General features: G+C 48.7%; 1 protein-coding gene across 1 annotated transcript in view; it reads right to left on the minus strand.

Annotated features, from left to right (window-relative positions):
* Window positions 1–406: 406 nt before the first annotated feature.
* DOK5 (docking protein 5) overlaps window positions 407–25,551 on the minus strand; it is a 136,013-nt gene continuing 110,868 nt past the window's right edge. Inside the window, exons 7-8 of the mRNA XM_059705256.1 lie at window positions 8,368–8,488; window positions 407–884 (exon numbers count right to left, since the gene is read on the minus strand). Of these exons, the coding sequence (XP_059561239.1) occupies window positions 820–884; window positions 8,368–8,488 (186 nt within the window). The 3' untranslated portion in view covers window positions 407–819. The remainder of the gene's footprint in view (window positions 885–8,367; window positions 8,489–25,551) is intronic.

Below are 25,551 nucleotides of genomic sequence, written 5' to 3' on the forward strand. Positions count from 1 at the left end.
CAACCTTATTTCCTTGTCGAACTCTCTGCAGTTAAGGTCCTCGGAGACAGGTCCCCGGGCTCCAGCCAGCACAGCCCCGAGCTGGCAGGTGCTCTGACCAGTTTAATGAACGAGAGTGATGCCCAACCGTGCTCAGGGTGAAGAATGGGCTTTTATTTTGAAACGGGTGACGAAGGTACTTCAAACAAAACGAAGGCTTGGAAAAAGGCAAGAGGGACAGTTGTGTGAGAAACGTCCACCCCATAAAGAACACTCCAGGGTCCTTAGAAAAGTTATTTCTTAACAGAATAAGCAAGAGTGAGCCGAAGCCCTGGTTTAAACTAACTGGCGACATAGTGAAATGCAGTCGCCGGTAGCTAACCAGACCGACCAGGTATGAGTAACCCAGGCACCGAGGACACACAGGTAACAAATAACGGAGGGCATTTTATTGTCAGTGCCGACTGTGACACAACAGACACGCAGAGGGGAAATCACAAGGACCACGAAAGGACTGAGAAGTGCAGGGGACAGGGGTCGACCATAGAAAATCACGTGTGGGTTGACTCCTTTCTGTCCGGCTGTAAAAGAAGTCGGAATCTGTAGAGCATGTTTCAGTTACGCTAAGGGGGGGCTTGATTTTTTTTTTTTACAAAAGGAAAGAACCACGGGGAGAGAAAGAGAGAGAGAAAGACAAGGACAGTATTGCAGTTTCCCAGTGACCACACGACCAGGCAGGGCCCGGAGCTTCCTTCGTCCTTCTCGCCGCCGTCCCGCGACCTCCGGTGGATCCGTGCGGACGCCTCCCACGCGTGTCACTCACGTGCTGGGCAGTCGCTGTCAGTGCTCGGGGCGGTAGGCGGGGAAGGTCTCTGTCCGATGAAGCTTCAGAGGACTGGCGACATCTTTTCCAAAAAGAATGTTAGAACAGCGGTTACATACGTGTCCAGAAAGCCCACCTCTAGATTAGCTAGCAACACGTGTCTATGGAAGAGAAGTAAGTATTACGGTTCCCACTCACAGTGACTTGCAAATAAGATTCATGGGAGATGACATCATTAACATATCATTTGCATGTGGCCTTTGCCTGGGGCTATAATCAGATAACTGATATTTTCCTCCATTTTTCTTTCTCATTAACTCACAGGGTATTTAGGAAAAATGAGACGGAATCATGGGACTGCGGAAACTTGACGAGGACATTCTTTGTAAACCTGACCAGAAGTAAGACAAGTTTATATTTATAACCAGGAAAACTCGCTGCAAAGGAGGACTTCTTAAAACCCATTTGATCTTTATGATTTCAGGGTGAGGTTCCAACCAAGAAAGATGAGAAGTCAGGAAGTTAAACACACAAGGCCACGGTCAGCCCTCTGCGAGGTCGGGGCGTGGCAAACTTCTTCCACGCAGACCAGGTGCTACACACTTAGATTTCGCAGGCTGTGCACTGGTCTCACGGCAGCTCTGCTGTCTATAGTGCGAAGGCAGCCGCAACTACCGGGGATCGAAGGAGTGGGCGTCGATGTCCCATACATCTCTGTTCCCCTAATCAGAGAGCAGCCGCAATCGCCCAGCCAGCCCTAGTTTGCCAATCCCTGCAGATAGCTGGATTTCATAGAAAACGAGAGGTTTTACTGCCACCTGCTGGCTAAGGTTACCCAGAGCCAAGAAATGCACACTGTGGGCAGGTAAAGGACAACCTGAGCAGAACAAGCCTGGCCTGGAGCAGGGCACGGCCTGGAGCAGGGCACTCCCGGGAGCCAGAGGCAGGGGTCTAGCCTGCACCATCCCGGAGAGAGAGCACCGCAGCTCCACGGGCACGCTGCCCGCCCGGTCACTCAGAACCACGCTGTGGTCAAGCCCTGGCCACACAGGAACATTGACAGAGCCCGGGGGCCCTTGCTCATTCCCCATTTATTTCATGACCACAAACAGCCCTGCCTCCGGCCGACCTCATGCCAAGCCCGTTTGTGCCTCCTCCCGAGATGGTACAGGACGAAAGGAAACACCACGGGTCTGCTGAGCGGTGAGCCCCCAAACAAAAAGGAAACAAATCATGGAGTCGGTATCCGCGTGCCTCAAGTGTGCACCGGGAGAGAGTTATCTAGCCGGTCAGGTGGTCCCTGGCACTCAGCAGCAGGGACTATTACAGAACCCTTGAACTTTAGAACATCCTACATCCCTTCTTCCAGCCTCCCAGCCATCACGAATGCGGATTCTATTCCTTTTGCCTACACACGTACACACATGCAGTAGGTGGTGCATGGTATTCATAAGGTTACAAGAATCCAGGTCTAGCTTTGTAACGGCCTGGTAACGTTTCCCGCAGGAAGCAGCCAGCGTGCAACAGTATTAACGCAACAGCCACATCCTCGCTCAGATGCAGAGCCTCTCTCTGAACCATCAGCTCTGTAGGCTCCGGGTCTGCGAGGACAGCGACTGATGGAAAGCACCTGCGGCCACTCTGCAGTGGGCTCCCTGCATCTCTCCAGCTGCTGTGAACACTGTGCTTAGATCAAAGCCAGGAAATGGATGGAAAGATTCTCTCCATTCTTCGCAGTTCACAGAATGGTCACAGGGTGGCACTGCCCTGGGCCCCACCTGGGCGCAGCCCCGCTCTCTGGCCTGCACAGGTCACGGCACATTGGGATGTGCTTGCCACTGCTTATATCCCTGTGGACTTCCCAGGAAGGGGCTCATTTCCCTGCTCTGCTGGAGAACAGAAGGTGGTGCTGGCCTGGATTCTGCCCCCGCACACAGCATGGCGGACCAGAGGGGACGCAGCTGCCCCTTGCAAAGGAGGCATGCGGTTCACCAGGGCCCGCCGCTCCCCTTCTGCCCTGACCCTCTTGGTGTGGCCCCGGGTGCCTTGAGACAGGCAAGTTTCAGAGCCTGGTTTCTTTGTCATCTGCTCACGATCGCTCAAGTCTTAATCTGTCTTCCGTCTTAAATGCTGCAAGCACGATGACAGCGACTGGGCTAGAACTGATTGAAACCCAACGTTAACTTCTCCAAAGCAGCCACATACTCCAAGAATCTGTGGTCCTTACAACACATATGTAAACCACGTGGTGGAGCCAGTCCTGTGGCGGTGCTATTTCCATAGCAGGCACATGCCTGTGAGACATCCATGGCGGCAGAATGTCTACCACAGACAAGGCCCCCTGGTAAAAGAAGTAGCCTGGACTAGTGTCGGAACCCTGGAGTTCATGCCACCCCCTCCACTCACTCGTCATGTGATCATGAGCAACTACTTGAACTCCAAGCATCTGAGTTTCTGCCTTCATTGAAACAGAGACGGTAGTCCTGTTCTTGCCAATTCAAACTGTTGCTGGGAGAAGCAAACAGCACCTGGCTGCCTGCTAGCGCCACTATGCACCAGCCATGTTGCCTGCTCTCTGCTCTTTGAACCTACCAGCTGGCTTGTCTCAGGGCCTTTGCACTTGCTGCTTTCGCCAGGGAGCCAGATTCTCCCTCACCCTCAGTATGGCTGCCTCTTCTCAGATGTCAGGTCTTGGGAGAAATGCCACAGCTTCCTGTGACCACCTGGTCTAAAGAGGCCCCTTTATCATTGCCCCTTCCCTCCAAATCAACAGCTACACCTCACTATTCTCTATTACAAACACCTTCTTTTCAAAGTGACATGTGTCAAATTTGAAATTAAATATATTTAATTATTGGCAATGATCTTTTTTGGACTATAAGCTCTAGGAGGGTGGAAACATGCCTATCTAGTAGCCCCAGCATATCTCCACCACCTCGCTCAGTGCTTGGCACAAAGGAGGTGTTCAATAAACACTTACTGACTAGATGAGTGAGTGAGTGAGTAAATGAATAGAGAGGTGAAAACCTCAACTATTTACTAGATCGGGGATCTCGGACACATTAGTAACACTTCCAATTTTCAGGTTCTTCCCAATTAGTGGGAATAACGTACTCTCAGGGGCTGTTTTAAGGATGAAATCACATCACATGTCTTAAATGCCTCATGCAACACAGTAGGTCTTCGAGAAAGGGTTGCTTTCATAAAGATACTCATGGAGAATGTCTTGTCTCCCTTGTAAGGAGCAAACCTGGCCTTTCACTAGTGGATATGTTAATGTCTGTTTATGTGAAAAAGGAAAGAGGGGCTTCATGCTCAATAAATTTGCACATGTCTGCTTTAAACAAGGCTAAACAGATTCTTTACTGCCAGCCATCACAGAGCCTTGGAAATGCTGACCTGCATGCTGAATCTTGGAAAAGAGAATGAACACGTAGCATGTCCCCCAAACTTATTGGGCATCAGTACTGCTAGGGAGTAGGGTGAAGACGACATGGAACACAACTGGTAAAAAACAAGTCTGTGTTACGTTGTGCAATGCATTCCTAAAAGAACCTCCTCTGAGTGCAGTTTCATGATACACCTCCTTGACATGTTGATTCTATATATTCCTGAACATAGAAGAGAATTTCTACATGGACCCTGGAAAATGGGATGAGAGAAGGTGTGATAGTGGATTAAATACATCTTACTGTGTGTGGCATGCATCAGAAACAGTAATAATAAAGTGGCAATTCCAAGGTCAACCAGAAGGTGGTGGCGAAGGACTAGATTTAGGGAGGAAATGAAAAATTTCTCAAATCAGATAAATTCCCCCATAAGGGTTAGTATAATCTCCAAGATTACACCAGCCAGAGAAATTACAACTCATAAATACCAGCAAAACAAGAAGAAACTATGTACCATGCAATTTTACCATGTGGCACACCCAGAGCCATAATGTCATTAACTTTTTCTAATTTCTCTAATGCATAACGTCACTAATTTTTTCCAGGGGTGAAGAAGGCAAATGGTATAGCTGGAAAATAGATAAACTTAATTCCATTTCTTTGCCATGGAAATTGCCATCCCTGATAACCAAGATAATTTTAGATAGTCTGTGAACAATATATGTTTGTTTTTTTTTTAATTTTAGAGAGAGAGGAAGAGAGATTTGTTGTTCCACTTATCTATGCATTCACTGGTTGATTCTTGTATGTGCCCTGACCAGGGATGTAACCTGTAACTTTGGGGTATCAGGACAACACTCTAACCAACTGAGCTATGTGCCCAGGGCAATGAACAATATTTTTATAAGGTAACGAGTTACTGGTAAATTGTGTCCCATACAACACAGGCCACACACTGACACTGTCTCAAGGAATACCGGCAACTAAAGAGCAATCCACAAGGTAAAGTAAAAGGGTCAAATCTACATAGAACACACAGGTGAGGAGCTACCTCAGTCAACATGGGTACAAATTAAATAGCAACATGAAACACATTTAGGCAAATTCCTAACCAAGTAGCAGAAGTGTGTGAAAACGAATCACTGGGTGAAATAACCAATACAACATCTACAGCAAACACACACTTGTGAAGCAAGGCCCCCCCTACCCTCACGCACAGGAGCAGCCCGAGATCAGAGGCAATTTCAGGGAGTGTTGCTGGGCAGGCAACACAGGAGAAAGGTAAGGATTCTAATAAAAAGCTGTATGTTCAGCGAAGAGCACCATCGGCAGCAAAAAAGCCAACAGTAAAAGTTTTCATTACGGTCTCCAGAGCCCTGCAGTTGTCACCCACAGAGCCGGACAAGCATCGTCTCTGCAGGATCCCAGGCACTTACTCTCCCTCCCCCACTGACTCCACCAGAAGCTGAGCTACCCGTCTCTCCAAATGACTGTTCTGTGCTCCTTCAAACATCTGGACCCATGAACTTGATCCTGATTTTACAGTAATAGCTCATTACTTTTGAGTGATGGGTGAAAGGATAATAAAACATAAACCTAACTGGACAGGGATGAAAGCCGGACTTCCGTGCGACGCTGGTTGGTTTGTGGCCTGTATCTTTGATACAAACAACGCAGGGAGCTCCTGGAAGAGGGTGCACTTCTTTCTCGGCCGTGATGGTTTGCATCTCGGCTCCATTCCACAGGGGATGCCGCCACTTCTCTCGTCTTGGAATTCGTGGATTAAGAGTCTTTGAGGGTCACCCCGGACCTGTCTGCTATGCATGGGCCTCCCAACCACCAAACGCGGCTCTGTGCGTGGAGGTACGTTTGCAAATTGTATTGTTGTTGTTAAAAAAACAGTGACTGTGTGCTGCCAAACAGATGTATCCAGATGTAAACCCTGTGGGGGTAGTCATAGATACCCTGGGTGCACATAAGCCATATGCGTACAGTACCTAAAACATCCTCCTTCAATTTAAAAAAGATTTTAAAAAGTATTATTATATTATTATACATTCAGAAACCTGAGAAGACCCTTCGCCTGAAATGATTGCTCAGGAATGTGCACTTACGCTGGTTAAGGATAGTTGGATTAGCCAGAGATCGGAAAGTGAGCGTGCTCTTCATACAACATCTTCTGTCCAGATTGTCCCGAGGATTTCGGAACTCTGGGATATTGGCTAATAAATTCAGAAACTGCAACTTATTTAAGTGCTCCCTCCCTCTCAGGGCATCTTTGCAGACATGGTGTTCTAGGGAAATGATTCATGCACGCTGTATCTCAGGACTTAAGGCAATTTCCTCTCTATAACGCCTACATCACCTTGGTTCTCCACTTCCTTTTGCATTCCAGACACCTGGAATCTAAGATGTTTCCTTTGTGTAAAGATTGTGTAGGTATATGTAGAAAGTCAGGCTATACAGCCATTCAATAGGTTTATGTGAGTATAAGTTCATATGCTTTATCTTATTGCATATTGGAAAAATATAATTGTTATAACAGCTTAAAAGACAATGAAATACACTTAAAAATAGATGTATTTAAGTAGATGAGACTGAACAAAATTGAATATATAGTGTAAGTGGCACATATAGGGCAATGCTGAGATGATGGAACTCAGACATTGAAGCGTCTCTGAAGATGATACAGAGCAGATGGCAGTTGTGACAACCCGACCTCGCCCGACTCTGTGTGACCCTAACAGGTGAGCGCATCTGTCAGCCATTTAGCAATGAGCCGCTCGCTCACGCACCCAGCACTCAGTGGTGTTTCTGAGAGCCTACAGGTACCGTGCTCCCTGCTAGTGACAGATGAAGGCGTTCGGACTGAAATGCAACCGCCTGGGTGCCCTCTTCACTCACACACGGCTGCTCCGTGCCAGGTGACGGGAGAACAAGTGATGAAGGCGAAGGAAGGCCCGGCTCCCCTGCCGCCTGGGCACACTGCCTCCTGCAGGAGCTGGCCGCGAGCCAGAGGCCCACAATGCATACGAAGTGGAAACTGAGAAGGGCAATAGGAGAGCGAGTGCCCTTGTCCGCTCCTGTGAGTCACGTCACCAGAGATGCCGGCGCTGGTGATGATAAAGTCTGGGAGCCCTGGAGAGGGACCCGGAAGAGCCCCAGGAGAGGAATGGCCAGCGGGAGGGGCTGGGGGCGGCGGGTGACCAGGCTCGGGGAGCCGGCACCTGACCTGAGCCCACTGTTCCCCGAGGTCACCACTCATTGTGGAACTGAGGGGCTCGGCAAGCGCCTCCTCTGAGCGAGGCGCCGTCCAGAGTGTGCCCTCTGGGTTTTGGCCTCTTGCTCCCCTTCAGAGAAGTTCTCCATCAGCGTACCCCCAGGCCTCTCTATTCACAAATTGTACATGCACAGCTGTTCTTACCGACCATCAACATAAAAAGCTGCATCTGAAGGAGTGAGAAAATGCTGACATAGGGTTTCTAAAAGCTCCTGTGGGGCCCTCCCGCACCTGGTTCGGAGACCCTGGCTTTGGAAGAGGGGCGTCTCAGGATCTGCTTAGAGGTGCAGCAGAGTCCGCACCCAGGACTCCGCCCTCCAGCAGGTTCCTAAGCTGAGAGCCACCTGGAGGCTTGTTAACTCGGGGATGGTCTCTATCCTCAGAGTCCCTGACTCCTCAGGTCTGGGAGGGGCCCAGAAATCTAAGCTTCCAGCAGGTTCCCTAGGAACGCAGGCGCTGTCTGTGCTCAACCCACCGGACCCCCTGGCACCTGATGATGTGCACACTGCTCAGCCACAGCCTCCGGCTCAATCTCTGCACTGTGAACATTTTCCCCCGGACATTGTGGCAGACATGGTGCCTCGGGAGTGAGGTCCTGATGGGCCCTGGCACCAGAGGAAGGGGCTAACCAGCCTGGCACCCAGCAGCAGTGAGTGGAGCAGAGCGCTCTCCACAGGGCTGCCTGTGCTGGCACCCTCACCCATGGCGGTCCTCCCTCCCGCAGTCTCCCTCCCACCCACCAGCTCCCACACACAGGCTTCCGCACACCAGCTCCCGCACACAGGCTCCCGCACACGGGCTCCCGCACACGGGCTCCCGCACACGGGTTCCCGCAGCACGCGGGCTCCTGCACACCGGATCCCACACACAGTTCCCAGGCAGTCGCCCACACTCACCCTGCAGGCGGTAGAGCTGGCCTGTGCTGTGCTGCCGGGTGATGTGCTGCCAGTAGGCGCTGCGGGGCAGGGGCACCATGGTGCTCAGCGAGGCGGCCCGCTCGCTCATCTTCATCTGCAGCTGTCAAGGCAAGAACGGGGGTGTCAGCGACATGACTGAGAGGGACCTGACCGCCCGCAGGAACGCAGAGACCTGACCTCCAGACCCCTGGAGGCAACTCACATCTCCATCGCTCAGCACCTGGTCAACGCGTACGCACATGCACACACACTGGATGCGTGGCCACTGCGAACCAGAGGAAGGCAGATTTAGCCAATGAAAAGGAAGGCCTGCATGTTGTGACCCTGCACACCACTGCTCTAGAGAAATCCATCAGTGCTCACTTGAGAAACCACCTGGGCTGTGGGAGCGCTCCGGGAGATGGACCTGCTTAGCATTTGCCCAGCACAGACCGGGTACAGGAACAAATGGGGATATTATTATTATTACTATTAATTGCAATACCCATTTGAAGATTTTTTAAAGAAACACCCTGCTTATTATCATGAGTCATCAGCATGGTAGTTCCAGGTATAATATCTGTACTGTGAGGGAGGCCTGGGTCCCGGGTGCCAGAGGGAAGCCAGTGCCAGCAGCCGGGGGAAGGAAGGCCTACTCTTGCACAAATTTAATGCATCAGGCCTCTGGTATATATATATATATATATATATATATATATATATATATATATATATATACATACATATATATAAAAAGCTAAAGGACCATCTGACCGTCAGACCAGCCAGTACCTATGATGCGCACTGACCAGCAGGGGGCAGACGCTCAATGCAGGTGCTGCTGAGCTGCGGTGCCTTGGCAGCAGTGGTTCTCGGGTGACGTGACAAACCCAGAACCAGAGAGGAGGGAGCCCGATTCCTCGTGGGGGCTGGGTGATTCCACCTTCAGCGGTGGGTTATGTTGTTGCTGGGGCACTGTTGGTCCTGAATCTGGTTTACTGCACACCTGCGTTTGCGTTCCACACCCTGTAGGACAGCATCATTGCAGAGTGCCCTCGTACTCCGGGACCCCTCAGGGGATGCTAGAAAGCTGATTTCGGCCCGATCCCTGTGGCCAGGCCAAGGACCCCACCTGCCGGAGGGACCCCACTCACTCCGCAGACACCTTGCCTTTCGAGCCACAGCATCACCCCAAGTGCACCACCCCAAGGAGGAACTGCGGGTTGGCTCCAGGGTGTGTCCGGCCTGTCTCACCCAGTCCTGCCCCGCCAGCCACCACCCAGGACTGCCTGCATTAGTCCTGCACCGGAGCCAGCACCATGAGCCAGAAGACCCGAGTGTGAGCTTTCTTTTTCTCCCCCCCCCCCCCCCCCCCACTCTGCAGACGCCCTTTGAGCCACAGCGCCACCCCAGGAATTCTAATTAATTTTCTTTCAACATGTGCTAATCCATGCACTGGGCCACTAGTAAAGAGATAATATTTAATAGAATAAGAATGTAATCTAGGATAAACACTTGGGAAAGAGCCACCACTTTACTCACAACCTGACCATGGATGAGTCTGCAGCCCAGCGCTCAGGCTGTGCTTTTAGAAGCTTGTTGAGGAGGAAGTGGCAACCACGTCATGTTTCAGAGAGACCCTTACGAGGCCTGGCGCTCTCTTTCTCTCTCAACCCTTTGAACAAATAGCTCAGTTGATGAAAGGAGCGTTCTGTCTTCAGAGAAGAAATGATGAAAAGTCTTATTTCACGCAAAAATGTCTGAATTCTCAAGAGTGAGAAGCCTGAGGAAGTGATTTGGTGACACGTTGAAGAGCAAAGTGTCAGCCTCATTTTTCTTTATCGTTGCAAGTAACTCTGATGCGGGATTCCAACAGCTACCGCAGGCCCCGCGCAGTCCACTGGCGGGAGTGGAAATTAACACTCCATTTGGAAGGAGTTAAAATTGGGTAACCTGGGGTATCTCTTCCATTTTTTTTTTAAACCTGATACACTTTTATATAATTTGCTTTTCCTTTTAAATAAATACAGTGCTTTCACATTCAAAAGGAAAAATAAAAATTACCCCAACCATAATATGTTTAAGTAGAGTTATTTCTGCTATAATGTGATAAAACATTCCTGGGGGAAAATTCCCAATTTGAAAATTGTTGGGGAAATCGGGTTATGGGGAGATCATTCAAAACATATGCCCATTTATCACCACAGTCACTGTGACTCTGGGAGGCAGCCCGAGGTTGGGAGGTCACAGGAACTAGAGAAAATGCAGGAGAATATCTGGTTGAAAATGCTGGCTGAGAAGTCCAGGCTATAGAGACAGGAGAGACTCCACCCCAGCAGTGGGTGCTGGAGCCCGTGTAGCCACGTGAAGGAAGGATGCCCCAGGCTACCTCTAGTCCCCAGCAGGCTGCGGGTGCTTGCGGTCACACTGTCCGCAGCTGCCACTTCTAAGTATCAGACAGTTCAGATGTGCACAGCCCCGGGAGAGGAAGTGAGCCATTCACGGGGAGCCAAGAGGGTGGTCCGCAGAAGGGAGTCAGCGTGTGAGTTAGAGCAGTCGATGTAAACATGTAGGAATAAGACTGGTAGGATAATGGGGGGTGGGGGGCAACAAACACACAACTCTATACCCAGGAAACAATGTTGTTGAATGCTCTGTTCACTGGTGTGTTCTCAAGCTCCCAGAACCTGATAGACAGTAGATGCTCAATAAATATTGTTGCGTGAAAGAATGAATCCAGCCAATGGTGTGGGAGAGCTTCTCAAACAGCTTGCAAAAGCCCACTGGGCCATGTTTCAGGAATTTTGTGAGTGCAGGCTGTTAAATACAACCATCATTAAATATTAAATTATATAAACTTACAGTTGAATAAATATATGTATATACCCATGTGTGTATACACACAAAACTCACTTCTTAGTTCTTTCACTAGCCTATGCTCCTGAGGTCATGATGTTGACCATGGTCTCATGTGCTCTTCTGTCCCCATCGGGGTCTGCGGTCTCAAACCCCAAAACTGTCATCACTATGATGCAGTCCGCCTGGCCCTGCAGGCAATGAATCTGAGATTCTTCCTCTAACCCAATTCTCCCACTGACAGAGACAAGGGAAGCAGGGGGAAGATTCCGAATCCGCTGACTTAAGAGTCGGAACCTAAGTTTTAGGACTCCCTAGTTTGGGGCAAGCAACCAACATAGAAACAGACACATGAGCCACTGCCTACAGAACCTCGGCCGAGTCCCCTCAGCCGACAGCCTCCTCCTTCCCCAGCTTCCCTAACAACCTTCTGTGGCTCGCAGCACCCTCAGGCTCACAGCCAAAGCTTCCTAGAATGGGGTCCTCTGATCCTGCTATCCCTCCAGTCACATGGCCCAAAACACACCCAGGCCCAGCCAGCTCCAGCACCGTGGCACCCACTCTCACACCTTCCTGCTCCCCAAGCCCGAGAGCCGTCCCCACTGGTCACCTGGCTGCACCCACCTCCCCTTGGGGTCAGCTCAGGGAGCACCTCCCCTGGACATTTTCCTGACATCTCTCCTCCTTTAATGGCATCAGGCGCTCCTAGCAGACCCCACAGAGACCTGTTCTTCCTCTGACCACTGACTGTCTTGTATTGGCGCTACACCAGCCTGCATCCTACTACAGCCATGAGCTTCTGGCAGGCGGGGCCCATACCTCTACTCTCTGTATCCCCAGCACCTACCGAGGGCCTCCAGAGGCTTAGCAAACGGGGGATGGATGGATGGATGGACGGACGGACAAATGGCCCCAGCCTTTGCCCACGCAGCAGGGAATACTTTTCAGAAATAAATCCTAATGAGCCCAACCCATGAGAAGCCCTGTGAGCCCGGGGCTGAAGCCTCGGGTACAGGTTAAAGCGCACGTGGCCGGCCCTGGCTTCATGGACGTGGGAATACGGCTCTGCCTCGTTCTATTTTGCCATTTGAGTGCTGAGCAGCAGTGAGCCTGGGGGAGACCTGCTCTGTGCACAGGCACGTGGGGTAGGACCGTCCCCGGCAGGGAGGGCAGCTCTGCATTTACCCATTCCATTAGCAGTGTCAGCACAAGATCCCACCAGGGAGGAGAGCAAGGCTTCCTGAAAGTCTAATACTCAGACTGCTGCCCAACCAGCAAGGCACGCAAGCCTCTTCCTAACCAGCCACGTGACTCCTGATCTCCCCAGTGGCCTAAATCAATGGAGCTAACTGACTGGGTTGTTTTTATTGATTGATTGATGAGAGAGACAGAGACACAGAGAAAGAGTTTGTTGTTCCACTTATTAATGAATTCATTGGTTGATTCTTGTTTGTGGCCTGACTGGGGATAGAACCCACAACCTCGGCATATCAGGAGGATGCTCTAACCCACTGGGCTACCTGGCTAGAGCTGACTGACTGGGCTTTGAAAGCACAAAGATCGCTGTGCTAGCAGGCAGGGAACGTGACCATAGGGTCAGAGACCCGCGTTCCTGTTTAGGTTTTTCTCCGTGAGCTGTGGCATGGGACCCATGCGCCCCTTCTTTGAGCCTCAAAGTCTCCTGTCTCACAGCACTTCCCTTCTAAGGAGACAGATAATTAAACTAAATAAATAAAAGTGATCAGATTAGCATCAATAGCAGTGCGGTCCTGATCCATACGACAACACGTGTGAACCCAAAGCATGATGCTGAGTGAGGAAGCCACACACAAAAGGCCACACATGTGTGATCCCATGTGTGCACAGGGCAAATCCAGGGAGAGAGGCTAAATCAGTGCTGCCTGAGGCGGGTGATGGCGAAAGGGCACAGGTTTCCCTTTGGGGTGAGGAAATGCTCTGGAATTGACTGTGGGGATGCTTTCATCACTCTGAATATAGGCCAATGCTCTAACCACTGAATCACTAGCCAGGGCGTAACATTTAAACTTGAGTGACAACTGACCAAAGAATGGTCCCCATCATTATCACTGTCAACAATGCAGACAGAGCCCTAATTGGCTTGGCTCAGTGGATAGAGCATCAGCCTGTGGACTGGAGGGTCCCAGGTTCGATTTCGGTCAAGGACATGTACCTTGGTTGTGGCACATCCCCAGTAGGGGGTGTGCAGGAGGCAGCTGATCGATGTTTCTCTCTCATGGATGTTTCTAACTCTCTATCCCTCTCCCTCTCTGTAAAAAATCAATAAAATATATATTTTTTAAAAAGCAATGCAGACAGAGCCTTTCTAAGACGTCCCAATCCACAGTGAAGGGATGCTGATCACCAAGACTCTTCCATCAGAAGGATGGGCGAGTCGTATCCACCCCCCTTCTCGGAGGAGAAAAAATCCTAACGAGCAGGTGCAGAGCTTCTGAGCGAGACAAGGAAAACAAGCGTGCGCCACCCCCCCTCGCCATGCACCGCTGGTTCCTGTCCCCCGCGTCTGGCCTGGCTGACGCTATAGGTCGGAGACAAGGGCTGTGGAGCAGTGTGGAGTCTCAGCCACAGAACCACGCCACATCATCCTCTGGAATCTGACTGGTTCTGCGGCAGAGATTGTGTTTTTGGAAGTCGATCAGCACGACAGGAAGTAATGGTTCGCCGCTGCAGTCAATCACGAGCACCAGATGGCGCGTTCGAGATGTGGGTCTGGATCCATTCGGGAGCAAGCATCCATCATCACGACACAATAATTCCTAATTCCATCCTCCGACGCCAGCTTCCACAGGCTGCTCCTTCAAAGTGACTCAAGGGGGGGGGGGGGGTCTCTGCCACAGCAACTTTGCATATGCAAGTCACATCGTCATTTCCCACCCACTCAACCTGATGAACAAGCATATGGCCCATGCAGCGGTCGCCAACCGGTGGTCCATGGACCACTGGTGGTCCGTGAGGTCCGAAAGATTGGCGACCGCTGGCTCAGGGTGGAGCTGAGTCAGAGCTACGCCCACACCTGGATGTCTGCTCAACCTGGGAGACTTCCAAAGCTCACCCAAGTCTGAGAGGCCTCTGAGAGCATATACAAGCCACACTACTGGCTGTGGGGTCTATGGGTAGGTGCGCGAGGGTGAGTCAGAAGGGACAAGTCAGTCCACGAGAGAAATCACACTGAGCTCCAAAGAAACTAGTCTCTCGATGTCTCTGTCTCTCATTCCACCCAGAACTCAGCCGTCTCACTCACACCGCCCTCCAGTTGCATGACAGCGTCCATTTGGCTTCCTGAGCTATGTCCTCATGGTCTGCCCACCTATTCTTCTGTGAAAACAATATTGAAAATATCCTCTCCCTGTGCTTTCTGGACTCCGGGTCGGTGGTTCTTCAGCTTCAGAGAAGGACTCCAATATCTCATGAGTAGTAAATGTGTTTTGAATCGCATCTTACAATACAGTGGGGCCTTGACTTACGAGTGTCCCGACTAACGAGTTTTTTGAGATACCAGCTGTCTCTCGGCCGATTTTTTGCATTGAGTTGACAGAGTAATTTGAATTAATGAGCTCGGTCTCGGAACAAATTAAACTCGTAAGTCAAGGCCCCACTGTATTTGGTTTATTTACACAAAATCCAGACCAAACGTCTCCCTTAAAAGAGAACAGTAGCATAGACAATAGTTTCTAAGAAGATAGAAGATTAAGCGTGTGTTTGTGGGCCACACAATCTGACGATTCTATGCTTCGGCGGTTTATCAAACACCCTGGTAAAGTGCTAGCAAGTAGATCTCGTCCGGTCGGGAGCTGGGAGTAATTTATGCCAGAACCACGCTCGCTGCACTTCGGAGTCCTTGCCGCTTGATGAAGCAGGATCCCTCAGTCAGTACAAACTGCGCCCCAGGCTAATTGCTGCGCCAGTGGCAGGAACCAATTCCTCGCACAGCCACGCTGCTGTCCTTGATGGAGCTTTGTAATCATCTGGGGCAGCACTGGGGGTGAGAAGAGACTGTCCCAAGTGCAGGAGCCCCGCAGGCAGCTCTGCGCCCGCCTCTGCCCCTGCTGGGCAGTGCGCGCCCTGCATGTTAGAGGAGAAAGGAGGTCCTGAAAGGATCTAGTTTTCTCCCATGAGAGCGCTTCCCATGTCCCTGGCTCTAACCACAGGAAACCCTGTACACATATCCTGCTGAACCCGTCACCCCTGCCAGACTGCAAACACTACACTCAGGCCCCGGGTGCCCTGTGTTCTCCTCCGATTCGGTTCCCAACGAGTCCAAGTCCAGGGCTATATGTCCCTGTCCTGACTCTTCACTTACTAATGCTAAGCCATGGAGCCTCAGCTTCCCCCTCTATCAAAGAGACCTAATAACACTGCCAATAAAATGCAAAGTGTTCCCGCATTTTGGAAGGCAATATAGCGACACTTATTTGAATTAAAAAAAATACTTACACACTTTAATTCAGCAAGCCTACTCCTGAGTTTAGAAAATCCAGTTAAATAAAGTTTTTAGAAACTCAGTTAAATAAACAGTATATAAAGGCACATATATTTGTCTATTGCAGTTTTGTTTATTCTTGGCAAAAAATGCTGATATTCCCATAGACAAGCTTAATAAATTAATTTTCCATTGAGACTTGGGAATATCACGCAGTGATGAAAAAGAATCAATAAGACCAAGGTTGGCAGACTTCTCTGTCAAGGTAAGAAGTGACTTTGCAGGCTGTACACTCCTGGGCCAACTAACCAACTCTTCTGCTCCACTGTGACAGCAGCCATAACAATATGGCAATGAGTGGGCGTGAGTGTGTTCTAGTAAAACTTTACTTAGAAAACACACGTGATCTTTAACTATTTCCACTGGATATTTACTACCGAGTGAGAAAACCTGGGGGGTAGTTTTTAAAGTGTGTAAAATGACCAGACTTTTGTAAAACCAACAATGACCCTCCAATACCCATCTTGTGTATGTGCCCACATGTGTGTCTGTCTGTAGCTATGTGTATGGCATGTAGATACCTTTCTACACAGGATTGTATGAATACAGAGGAAAACCTGGGAAGATAAGTATAACCTTCTAGGTAAGATGCAGGAGTCGCTGGAAAGGGGAAATCAGGGGAAACACATAGGAACAAATAATGAAAAGAAAAATCGGGTATAATCATCACCAATATGGTCATATTTTTGCAGTCAGTGAAATTTTACATACATGCATCTATGTAAAAACAAATTACACAGGATTCAAAACCCAACCCCTACCTCCAAGGAGAGCTGTGAAAATTAAACGAAATAAAGCGTGCAGACGCTCAGCACAGGCCAGATGGAGCTGCTAGCTCCAACTTTAATTATCCCTCAATTAGACTAAGCCTCCTAGCGCGGGTTTTCTGCTCACAGGCTCCCTAACAGCCCTGCCTTCCCCTCCCCCTTTCCATGAATTCTGCCCTCGGGTCTTCGGCACATTTGTTCGCTGATTCCATCCATTTGTGTGCTCCGGGCATCATCTCTAAGCCACACGCTGCGCTTGGGGCTGGAAACGTAGACATGAATCAGACACAGCTCCCCTCGCTCCAGAACGTACAGTGGACAGCAGAGAGCTGGTCCACAGCCCAGCTTCGATCCTCTTGCTACCGGCCTCCACGGTGGTGCTCCCTCCCGACAAAAGGGCAGACCTCTTCTAAGCAGTGTTCCTTCCCCGGGCGCAGAAGACTCACTGCACGTGCTCTTGGACCTGGACCTGGTGTGATTGCTGGCACAGAGTAGGCCCTTTATAAAAAGCAGTTGAACAGCCCTGGCTGGTTTGGCTAAGTGGACAGAGATAGAGCGTCGGCCTGCATATTGAAGGACCTCGGGTTTGATTCTGGTTAAGGGCACATGCCTGGGTTGTGGGCCCGATCCCTGGTAGGGGGCCTGCAGGAGGCAGCTGATCAATGATTCTCTCAGCATTGATGTTTCTATCTCTCTCTCCCTCTCCCTTCCTCTCTGAAATCAATAAAAATATATTTAAAAAAATAAAAAGCAGTTGAATGACTCAATCCCTGATGGATGGGTTGATTGACTTGACTGAATAAATGAATCATGAAGTGACTGAGAAACCTCTTTCACTACAAGTCAATGATGATGACAGCTCAGGTGACTTGTCGTCAGTAGGTGCCAGGAACTGTGTCCAGCTATGGCTTGTTTTATGCCACCTGACATAGCATGTGCCGATATAACCCCCTGCACAGAGGGGAGATAAATACCAAGGGTGGTGAAGAGATTTGCCCAAGGACACCGTGTGCTTCTCGGAGGAAGTACTGAGTGTCCTATGAAGACCTCAAAGGATGAGCTTGTGTCCTGGTCATAATGATAAAGACACCCGAATTTTATCTCCAAAGCTTAGAGAAATGGCAGCTGGCCAAGTGCCTGGGCTGTGAGGAGACGGGAACCCCTGGGCACCTTGAGGAACAGAATCGACCGGTGACTGGGACACAGGCTTCTGGACCCCGCGGCTCCAGCGCCTTCTCTCCCGTGGACACTGCCTGCCACACGGTCTTTCTTGGCTTCCCACTGGAAACCTTTCTCGTGGGCGGCCTGATCCTGACTCCAGCTCTGAGCCATGAAACACCCAAAGCGCTCCTTCCTTTCTCCAACTCCTCTCCGTATTCTGACATTCACAGGAAAAGCAATGGGTATTGTTATCATCAAAATGCTACCCAGATATCACAGAATATTATTGAACTGTTGAGGAACTAGAGTGAGCCGAGGCTTACTTCTTGAATGGGGAGAGGAGAGAGAGAGAGAGAGAGAGAGAGAGAGAGAGAGAGAGAGAGAGAGACTGCTTTCCTCCCCCGGAGAAAACACAGCAGCCAGTAGGTGAGCAGAACTCTGGCTGGAAGAACGCCTCCATTGTGGCTGTGGCTTCGACGAAGCAGACTGCTCATGAAATCAGCCATTTGGGGCCAAATTTCCAAGCGCAGCATTTTGCTGAGTACCAGATGCACTCGAATGGTTATTTTCATGGGGATTGAAAGTGATTTGCATCTATTTAGTCAGAGCCATCTGAATTCCCAGCCCCTCGCATAAAACAAAACCACTGCTCCCTTTGCTCTGGGTAACTTTTTATGCCTCCTTGCTCAGGAGCCCCTCCCCCACCTGCACGTGGAGGCTGACACTGCAGGGATGGTTTCCCAGGGCCTCATGAAGCGGATGTGCTGGGAACCTGGGCATTGCTGGGCATTGGAAGGAACTGCAGTTGGTATTCCGGCTTCATTTTTCTTTTTCTCTACGCTCACAAAATTATCTCACCGATCCCCAGTTTGTTCATTCAACAAACTTTTAGAAAAAAAGCCCTGTGTCTGACCTTGAGTTTCTTACAGACACGGGGGGGGGGGGGGGGGGGGGAAGGCCTGGCCCCACCCCTGCAGGCTTAGCCACTCAGAGGTCAGCTTTTGCAGCTAAGATCTCATATGGGCAGATTGAACCTTTCAACGCAATGGCTCACACTCACTAAGAGCAGATGTTTTGGGGACAGGATGCCACAGGTGCGCCCGAACTGAGAGCAGTGGGTGGGATCCTATTACCTGTCCTGTGCTCACTCCAGGCACAAGCTCAGAGCAGAGGGAGCTGGTGGGCACGGTGCCCCTGACCCCAGAGATGGCTGCAGAGCGGGTACATCTGGCTCTGCCTGTGCGTGTTTTGGAGGTCCTGCAGGCGCCCCACCCAGCAGGCAGGGCCTCAGCTCAATGGCCGGTGCCCGTATAAACACCACCAGTGTTTTAGGAAAACAGAAAACAAGGGCGCTCAGCCCGGGCACCTGAATTCCTGGTGCTACCCATTTACTTCCCATTGCTGCAAGGCGAGTCTCTTCCCCCTGGCCCCTCCAGGCCAGTGGTGTCCTGTAGGGAGCACAAATGAGTAAAACCGTCTGGTTATTTAAGACAACAAGAAAAGACAAGAACTATGAGACACTGAAGAGCATCCCATCCACCATCTCAAAATGGTAGTGGCTACTCCACTTAAATCAAGCGATGTTAACAGATATTCCTATTTTTCAAGAGGTAGAAATCTGCATTCTATGTGAAACCCATGTTAAACACTGGGAACTAATTTAATTTTCTAAAGATATCTGTGCCAATATTTTGCAGACCAAATAAAAAGTGGTCTGCATAAGCCTGCCCACCCCTACCCTCTAATCTCTGTCATCTGCCTCGCTTTCCCTGGCCTGGCCAATGAAGACATCTCCCAGAGCTTCCTTGTTGCCTGGAGGTGAGCCAATAGATAGCTCTTCCCTCCCCCTTGTTACTCACAAAGTCACAAAATAAGGGAGGATTTGCATTCCACACTTGGACAGGTCAATGGACCCTTGGGTAGGGACCTAGTAAGTGGTCAGTTTCCAATTCTGCAGAAACAATTGATTGGATCTCTCCTGAATGTTGAAACTTTCAAAGTTGGTGACAACCATCCATGTTGGCACCACCTCTGGTACTCTCCCCAGGTGTGCCTTCTGGTGGTCAGATTCTGGTCATGCCCAAACTTTAATATCCTGGGGAAAAGGACATACAAGGCAAAGCATGTGTCTGCTGGGCAACCAAAAGCTGAACCCCCTGTTCAATGATGCCAATGGCTTCTCTAAACATGACTGATTCTGGTTAAAACCACAAGTGGCTTCTGATTTCACTGATGGGGACCTTGGGATTATTGCTTTTGCCTCTGGCAAACTCCTGCTAGAAAAAGTAAGTCCACGTGGCTTAGAGGGGGAGAGGCTGGTTAAATAAGCTCATTTGTACCTACTGCCAAAAACATGGGGTGCAGATTCAGGGTCAGTGAACTACAGCCTGCCTGTAGGCCAAGTCCTGGTGGCCTGGTTTTATATGGTTCAGAACCAAGAATAGTTTTTACATTTTTAAAGTTTAAAAAAAAAGAGGAGATGAAGGAAGTGAAGTACTAGCAGCAGGAACTCTAGATGGCCCAAAAGCCTCAAGGAGTTACCCTGGCCCTTTCCAGAAAAGATCGGCCAACCCGTGGCGGAGATGGATAAATCACTTCTTACCTTCTCAAAATCGATTAAAATGGCATTGAACTGATTCCATTTATCTCTCAGTCCTCCTCACCATTCCTGTCTCTAGCCTCTCTGCCATGACTGATGCTGGGAAGTGGGAACACCATATTGCTCATCATGTCCATCTGGTCAACCAGATGCTTTCTGCTCTCACATGAGCATCTTCGATTCAGGTCATGACCTGCTGTTTTGCCACTATCAGGCTTTCCATTTTCTCTCTACTTAGGGAGCCACCATCTTAAACATCACTATTAGCTTTAGAGTCATGAACAAAGCTATAACCTGTTTGCAACATTCCGTGTGTTTCCTTTTCCTGCAGAGGCACAGCCTCTGGCTAAACAATGATCCCAGCAAAGTTATAGGAGTGGACAGCTCTGGGGAGACATTGGATGCGGTAGGACAGGACTTCAGAATCAGGTGAAAGCATTATTAAAACCCAGCATCACATGTTGCTATGTTGTTATAAAAGATTGAAAAGGGCATGCTCAGGAAATTACATTTTTCCCAATGTACAGGAACAAAAGTCACAGCAGTTGTTAGAAAGGAGTTGTAGAGTAGTTATCTGTATCTAGATTCTATCCTGTCTGAAGAAACAACATCTATTACTAAACGTAGGTTCATTCAACTTAGCCTCTTTCAATTTCTAATGGATTCGGCAGGAGTGCTTGGTGATGTAATTCAATTAATTTTTTTTAAATATATTTTTTATTGATTTCAGAAAGGATGGGAGAGGGAGGGAGAGAGAGAAATATCAATGAGGAGAGAGAATCATTGGTGGGCTGCCACCTGCATGCCCGCTACTGGGGATCGAGCCCACAATCCGGGCATGTCCCTGACTGGGAATTGAACCATGACCTCCTGGTTCATAGGTTAATACTCAACCACTGAGCCATGCTGACTGGGCCAATTAATTTAATTTTTGCTCAGTGAAGTGTGGGCACTGGTGCCTGGATTTAAATCTGGGCTCCCTCCACTTTTAGCTGGGTCACCACACTTCAAACTTCTTAACCTTAAAAATAGGAGGACAGTGTCCATGTCAACAAAGACACGTCGGTTGAAGGTTAAAAGTTAATACATGTCTAGTGTTAATACATACTCAGTGCACTTGACATATAGTAAGTTCTCAATAAATGTCAGATATCATCACCATCAGTAGCAACATGTAGCGAACTATAGTTCATCCTAAAACTCAGCTCAGGCATAACCTTCTCCAACAAGATGATCCTTCCTCTTAATGGAGACCCCATTTCTAGCACCTGAAAATTTACCTACTAAGCTCTTAGCTTCAATCATTACCTCTTATCACATAATTTTTATACATTCCTAAGGCCTTTCTCTCCCCCATTGGTGGTATCAATTCTGTTTGCCATGTGCCAGAAGCTCAATACTGTTTCTGTTCCTATAAATACAATTATGTAGCCACGACTTAAAAAAAAACTCAAATGAAGAAGAAAGATATACGGTGAAATATAAAAGTCCCTCCCCAGACCTCACACCGTCGTCCTGCCTCACAAAGGTAACCAACGTTACCAGTTACCTTTGCGTCCTTCAGAAGTTGTGTTTGTAGACCTTGTGTGAGCATGTCCACTCGGCCTATCGCCCTGCCTCTTGCTCATTCATGCCCTTCACACACCTTTGCTATTACCAAGTGTGATTCTCTCTGTGCTCTTTAACGGCCTGGTAAAATTCCTGTGACATCATAGGCCACAGTTTCTCTAACTATCCTCTTCTGATGGGCACATAAGCTGTTTCCACTTATGCCTCTTATTACAAATAAGCTGCCCAAGAATGTGAACTTCATCTTCCTCAGTCATTTCAGCACCTCGAAACCAAGGCTCAGCAAACACTTGCTAAACAGCAGAATGTAAGGACGAAGGCACGTGTCCACGGCATCTCTGTTTCTGCTAGTGTATCTTTAGAGTAAATTCCTACAAGTACTGTTGCTGGGGGAAGAGATGTACCAACTTAATTTTGATAAATAAGGACAAGATCCCATCCAAAGTGATAATAACCAAGTGAATTTACAGGACTATATTGTTGCATGATTTGAGGAATACAAATTGTAACTCCCTATCTAAATTTTAAGCTCCTTTTAAAGATGCAAAATGTTTTTCATACTTTAATTTATATTGTCCATAAGGCCTACCTTATTGCTTTGCAAGTAGTAGATAGGTGTTTGGTCAATGGTTTTTGAATGATAATTAATATATCAGAATATAAAAAGGGTTTAATTCAGGAAAAGGAAAAAGCTGATAACTGCTTTAAGCAATACACTTTTCAAAAATTCCAATTAATCAGAGCCCATAAATAGAAAAAAAGGTAAGAAACATTTTCTCTTTGGGGAGTTCCAGGGGGAGGAGAGGAGATATAAAACCCCAGCAGGCAAGGCTCTGTTTTGGTATCTGAATAGTAATGAAATGGATGCTGTAACTTCTTAGATTGTAGGGAGCAGCTATAGGGTTAAACCTGGACTGACCTGTTGGCAAAACCACAAACAAGTCCCAGCTTAGAGGGCACAGCCCTCTTAGCATAATTAAGCTTGACCTTATGATGCCCCCTAGATCCTATCTGGGCAGCTAATGGGCTGAGGGGGGTGGAGCAAGTGCTGCCAAAACAAGTGAAACTCACAAGAACATTGTAACTATGGTGACCACTACCTTGTTTACCTCTGGCTATAAAATAAAGGCTCAGCTTGCCTCTGGATCTCTCTCTATGGCCTCAGCCAGGCACAGGAGGTCCATCTAGACCAGCTGTGGGCAAACTACGTCCCACGCCGTTTGAAATGAATAAAACTAAAAAAAAAAAAAAAAAAAAAAAAAAAGACCGTACCCTTTTATGTAATGATGTTTACTTTGAATTTATATTAGTTCACACAAACACTCCATCCATGCTTTTGTTCCGGCCCTCCGGTCCAGTTTAAGAACCCAGTGTGGCCCTCGAGTCAAAAAGTTTGCCCACCCCTGATAGACCCAGCTTATTCTCTTTGTCTGTCTTTTCTTTAATCCTTCACAGTCACCCCCCCCCACCACCACCACCACCCCCTCAGGCTCACCGAACCCTTGGACCCTTGGCTGTGCTGGCTCACATTGGATGCCCTCTCTCTATATCATTTTAAATGTATAGCCTATTGCTTTTTAAATGAGGTTGACTATAAATGACTTTGGCTTCCAGAATTGTGGAAGAATTCCACAAACTCATTAGCAAATTTTATTTGCAGAATCTAGTGTGGAAGAAAATCTGTCAATTAAACCCACCAACAAAAAAAGAGGAAACCAAGTGAGAGTCATTCAGATTCAACTCACACACCTGTGTAACTGTCAGGTTCCAGAGTGCAAGGAGCCATCACTGGGGCCCACATGTCACCTCCCGTCCCACAGCCCGGGAAAGCCTGCCAAATTGCAGTCATTCTCCACCCTGTCACTCACTGCTCACTCGCGCCTTAAGGAAATTCTAGAAATGACAGGCCCGTCGTGGAATGAGGACCATCCCACACTCCTCCACTCCTTATTCCAAAATTAGACTGTCATAGACACTGATCTCCAAGGTGGCAAAAATAGCGGCTGCTCAGGGAGCCCCGAGCTGTGCCCCAGACTCCCAGTGGCTCCTCCAGCAAGGCAGCCGGCAGCTGGGCCATCTCACTCAACAGAGGGGTCTCCCCTAATCCAGGCCCACCTGCCTCAAGGAGCACCCCCTTTAGAGCAGTCATAATAATACACTGGTTTAAAAAGCAATAAGGGAGGGGAGAATTTTGAAGTTGCTTTCTGGTGCCAAAACTACCAAAAGAAATAGGGTGTCCTGAAACAGTGATTTTTTAAAAAGATATACTCTAAGTTGATATTTCTGAAAGGTTTTCAGGATAATTTGAGAATGCTGAGTGGGGATATAAGAGAGATGTAAGGGCTTTCACACTCTCCAAGGGGCGAGGCATTGTGGCTGCAGGTAGAGGCTCAGGACCAGATGCAGGGATCCTGCATTCCTGGCTCCAACAATAACGGGCTCTACAGCTGCAGGTTAGTGACTTAGCCACTCCGAGAATCAGTTCTTCTCACTTATATGACAGGGACAGTGATTCCTTCCAGGCCAAGAGTCAGGAGTAATATTCTCTAGAATTGTAAGCCCCAGGGGAGCATGGGCCTCACCTGTCAGTCACCACTACATGCCACAGCACATAACAGTATCTATGGCCTCAATGAGCATTTTGTAATGAACAAATGAATGAGAATGCGTGAATGCATCTATTTCACAAAGATATTGTGGTGATCAGAGGAAAAGCAAGTAGAGTGTCTGGCATATTGCAGGAGGCTTGATGAACTGTAGTGGCTATTATTACTAACGATCCTGGCCTATAGCAGATGTTCAATAAATAAATGACATCATTAGCAAAACACCATAAAGTAGAAAAAGTATCAAAAAAGTAAAATCAAAACACTAAATGAACAGGACCCCAGACGTTTGCATGGTGAGGGGCAGACAGTAAGGTGGCCCCATGATCTTCTCATTCAGGTCTTCATGCCGCCGTGCTCCCCTTCTCTGATGGTGTTAAGGACCTGTGACTTGCTTTTAATTAATAGACTATGACAGGGTGATGAGACGTCATTTCCATGATTATGATACTTAGGATTATGACCCCCAACTAGCAAGGAGACTCTCTCTCGCTGGTTTGGACTAAGTAAGTGGGTGTGTTGGTCCATGTGGCAAGGCTGGTTTTAATCCAAGTCAACAAGAACTGAGGCTCTCTATCCTACAACCACAAGGAATTTAATCCTGCCAATAACCATAACAGCTTGGAAATGGATCCTTCCCCAGTCTCACCTTCAGGTGAGACTGGAGTCCAGTGGACACCAGTGCCACAGCCTTGTGAGAAACTGAAGCTGGGACCCCAACTAAGCCATATGAAAACTCTGACCCACAGCAACCAGGAGATAATAAGTGGGTGTGTTTTATGGTGCACAGTTTGTGGGACTCTGTTACGCAGCAATAGAAAATGAATACATGTAGTAACATAGGCGAGACTTCCATCGCCACAGCATGGCATAAATGCCCAGAGAAGGACCAGTTGCTGAGTGACACCGAGCATGGTAGGCACTGGGAGAACTGAAGACGCCATTCTATCTAAAGGGCAGATGTTACTGGGCAGAGCTGATGGTTGCCATGTGGGGATGTGAGATCAGTGTTACCCAACCTTTTCACTTTTCAAGACGGTACAGAAATCTGAGTTTTATGTGAAACCTTCATTTTTGAATGTTGGCCACAAATTTGGAATTTTTAGA

Source organism: Myotis daubentonii, chromosome 8 (assembly GCF_963259705.1).
Source record: "Myotis daubentonii chromosome 8, mMyoDau2.1, whole genome shotgun sequence".
In the NCBI taxonomy this organism is placed as follows: domain Eukaryota; kingdom Metazoa; phylum Chordata; class Mammalia; order Chiroptera; family Vespertilionidae; genus Myotis; species Myotis daubentonii.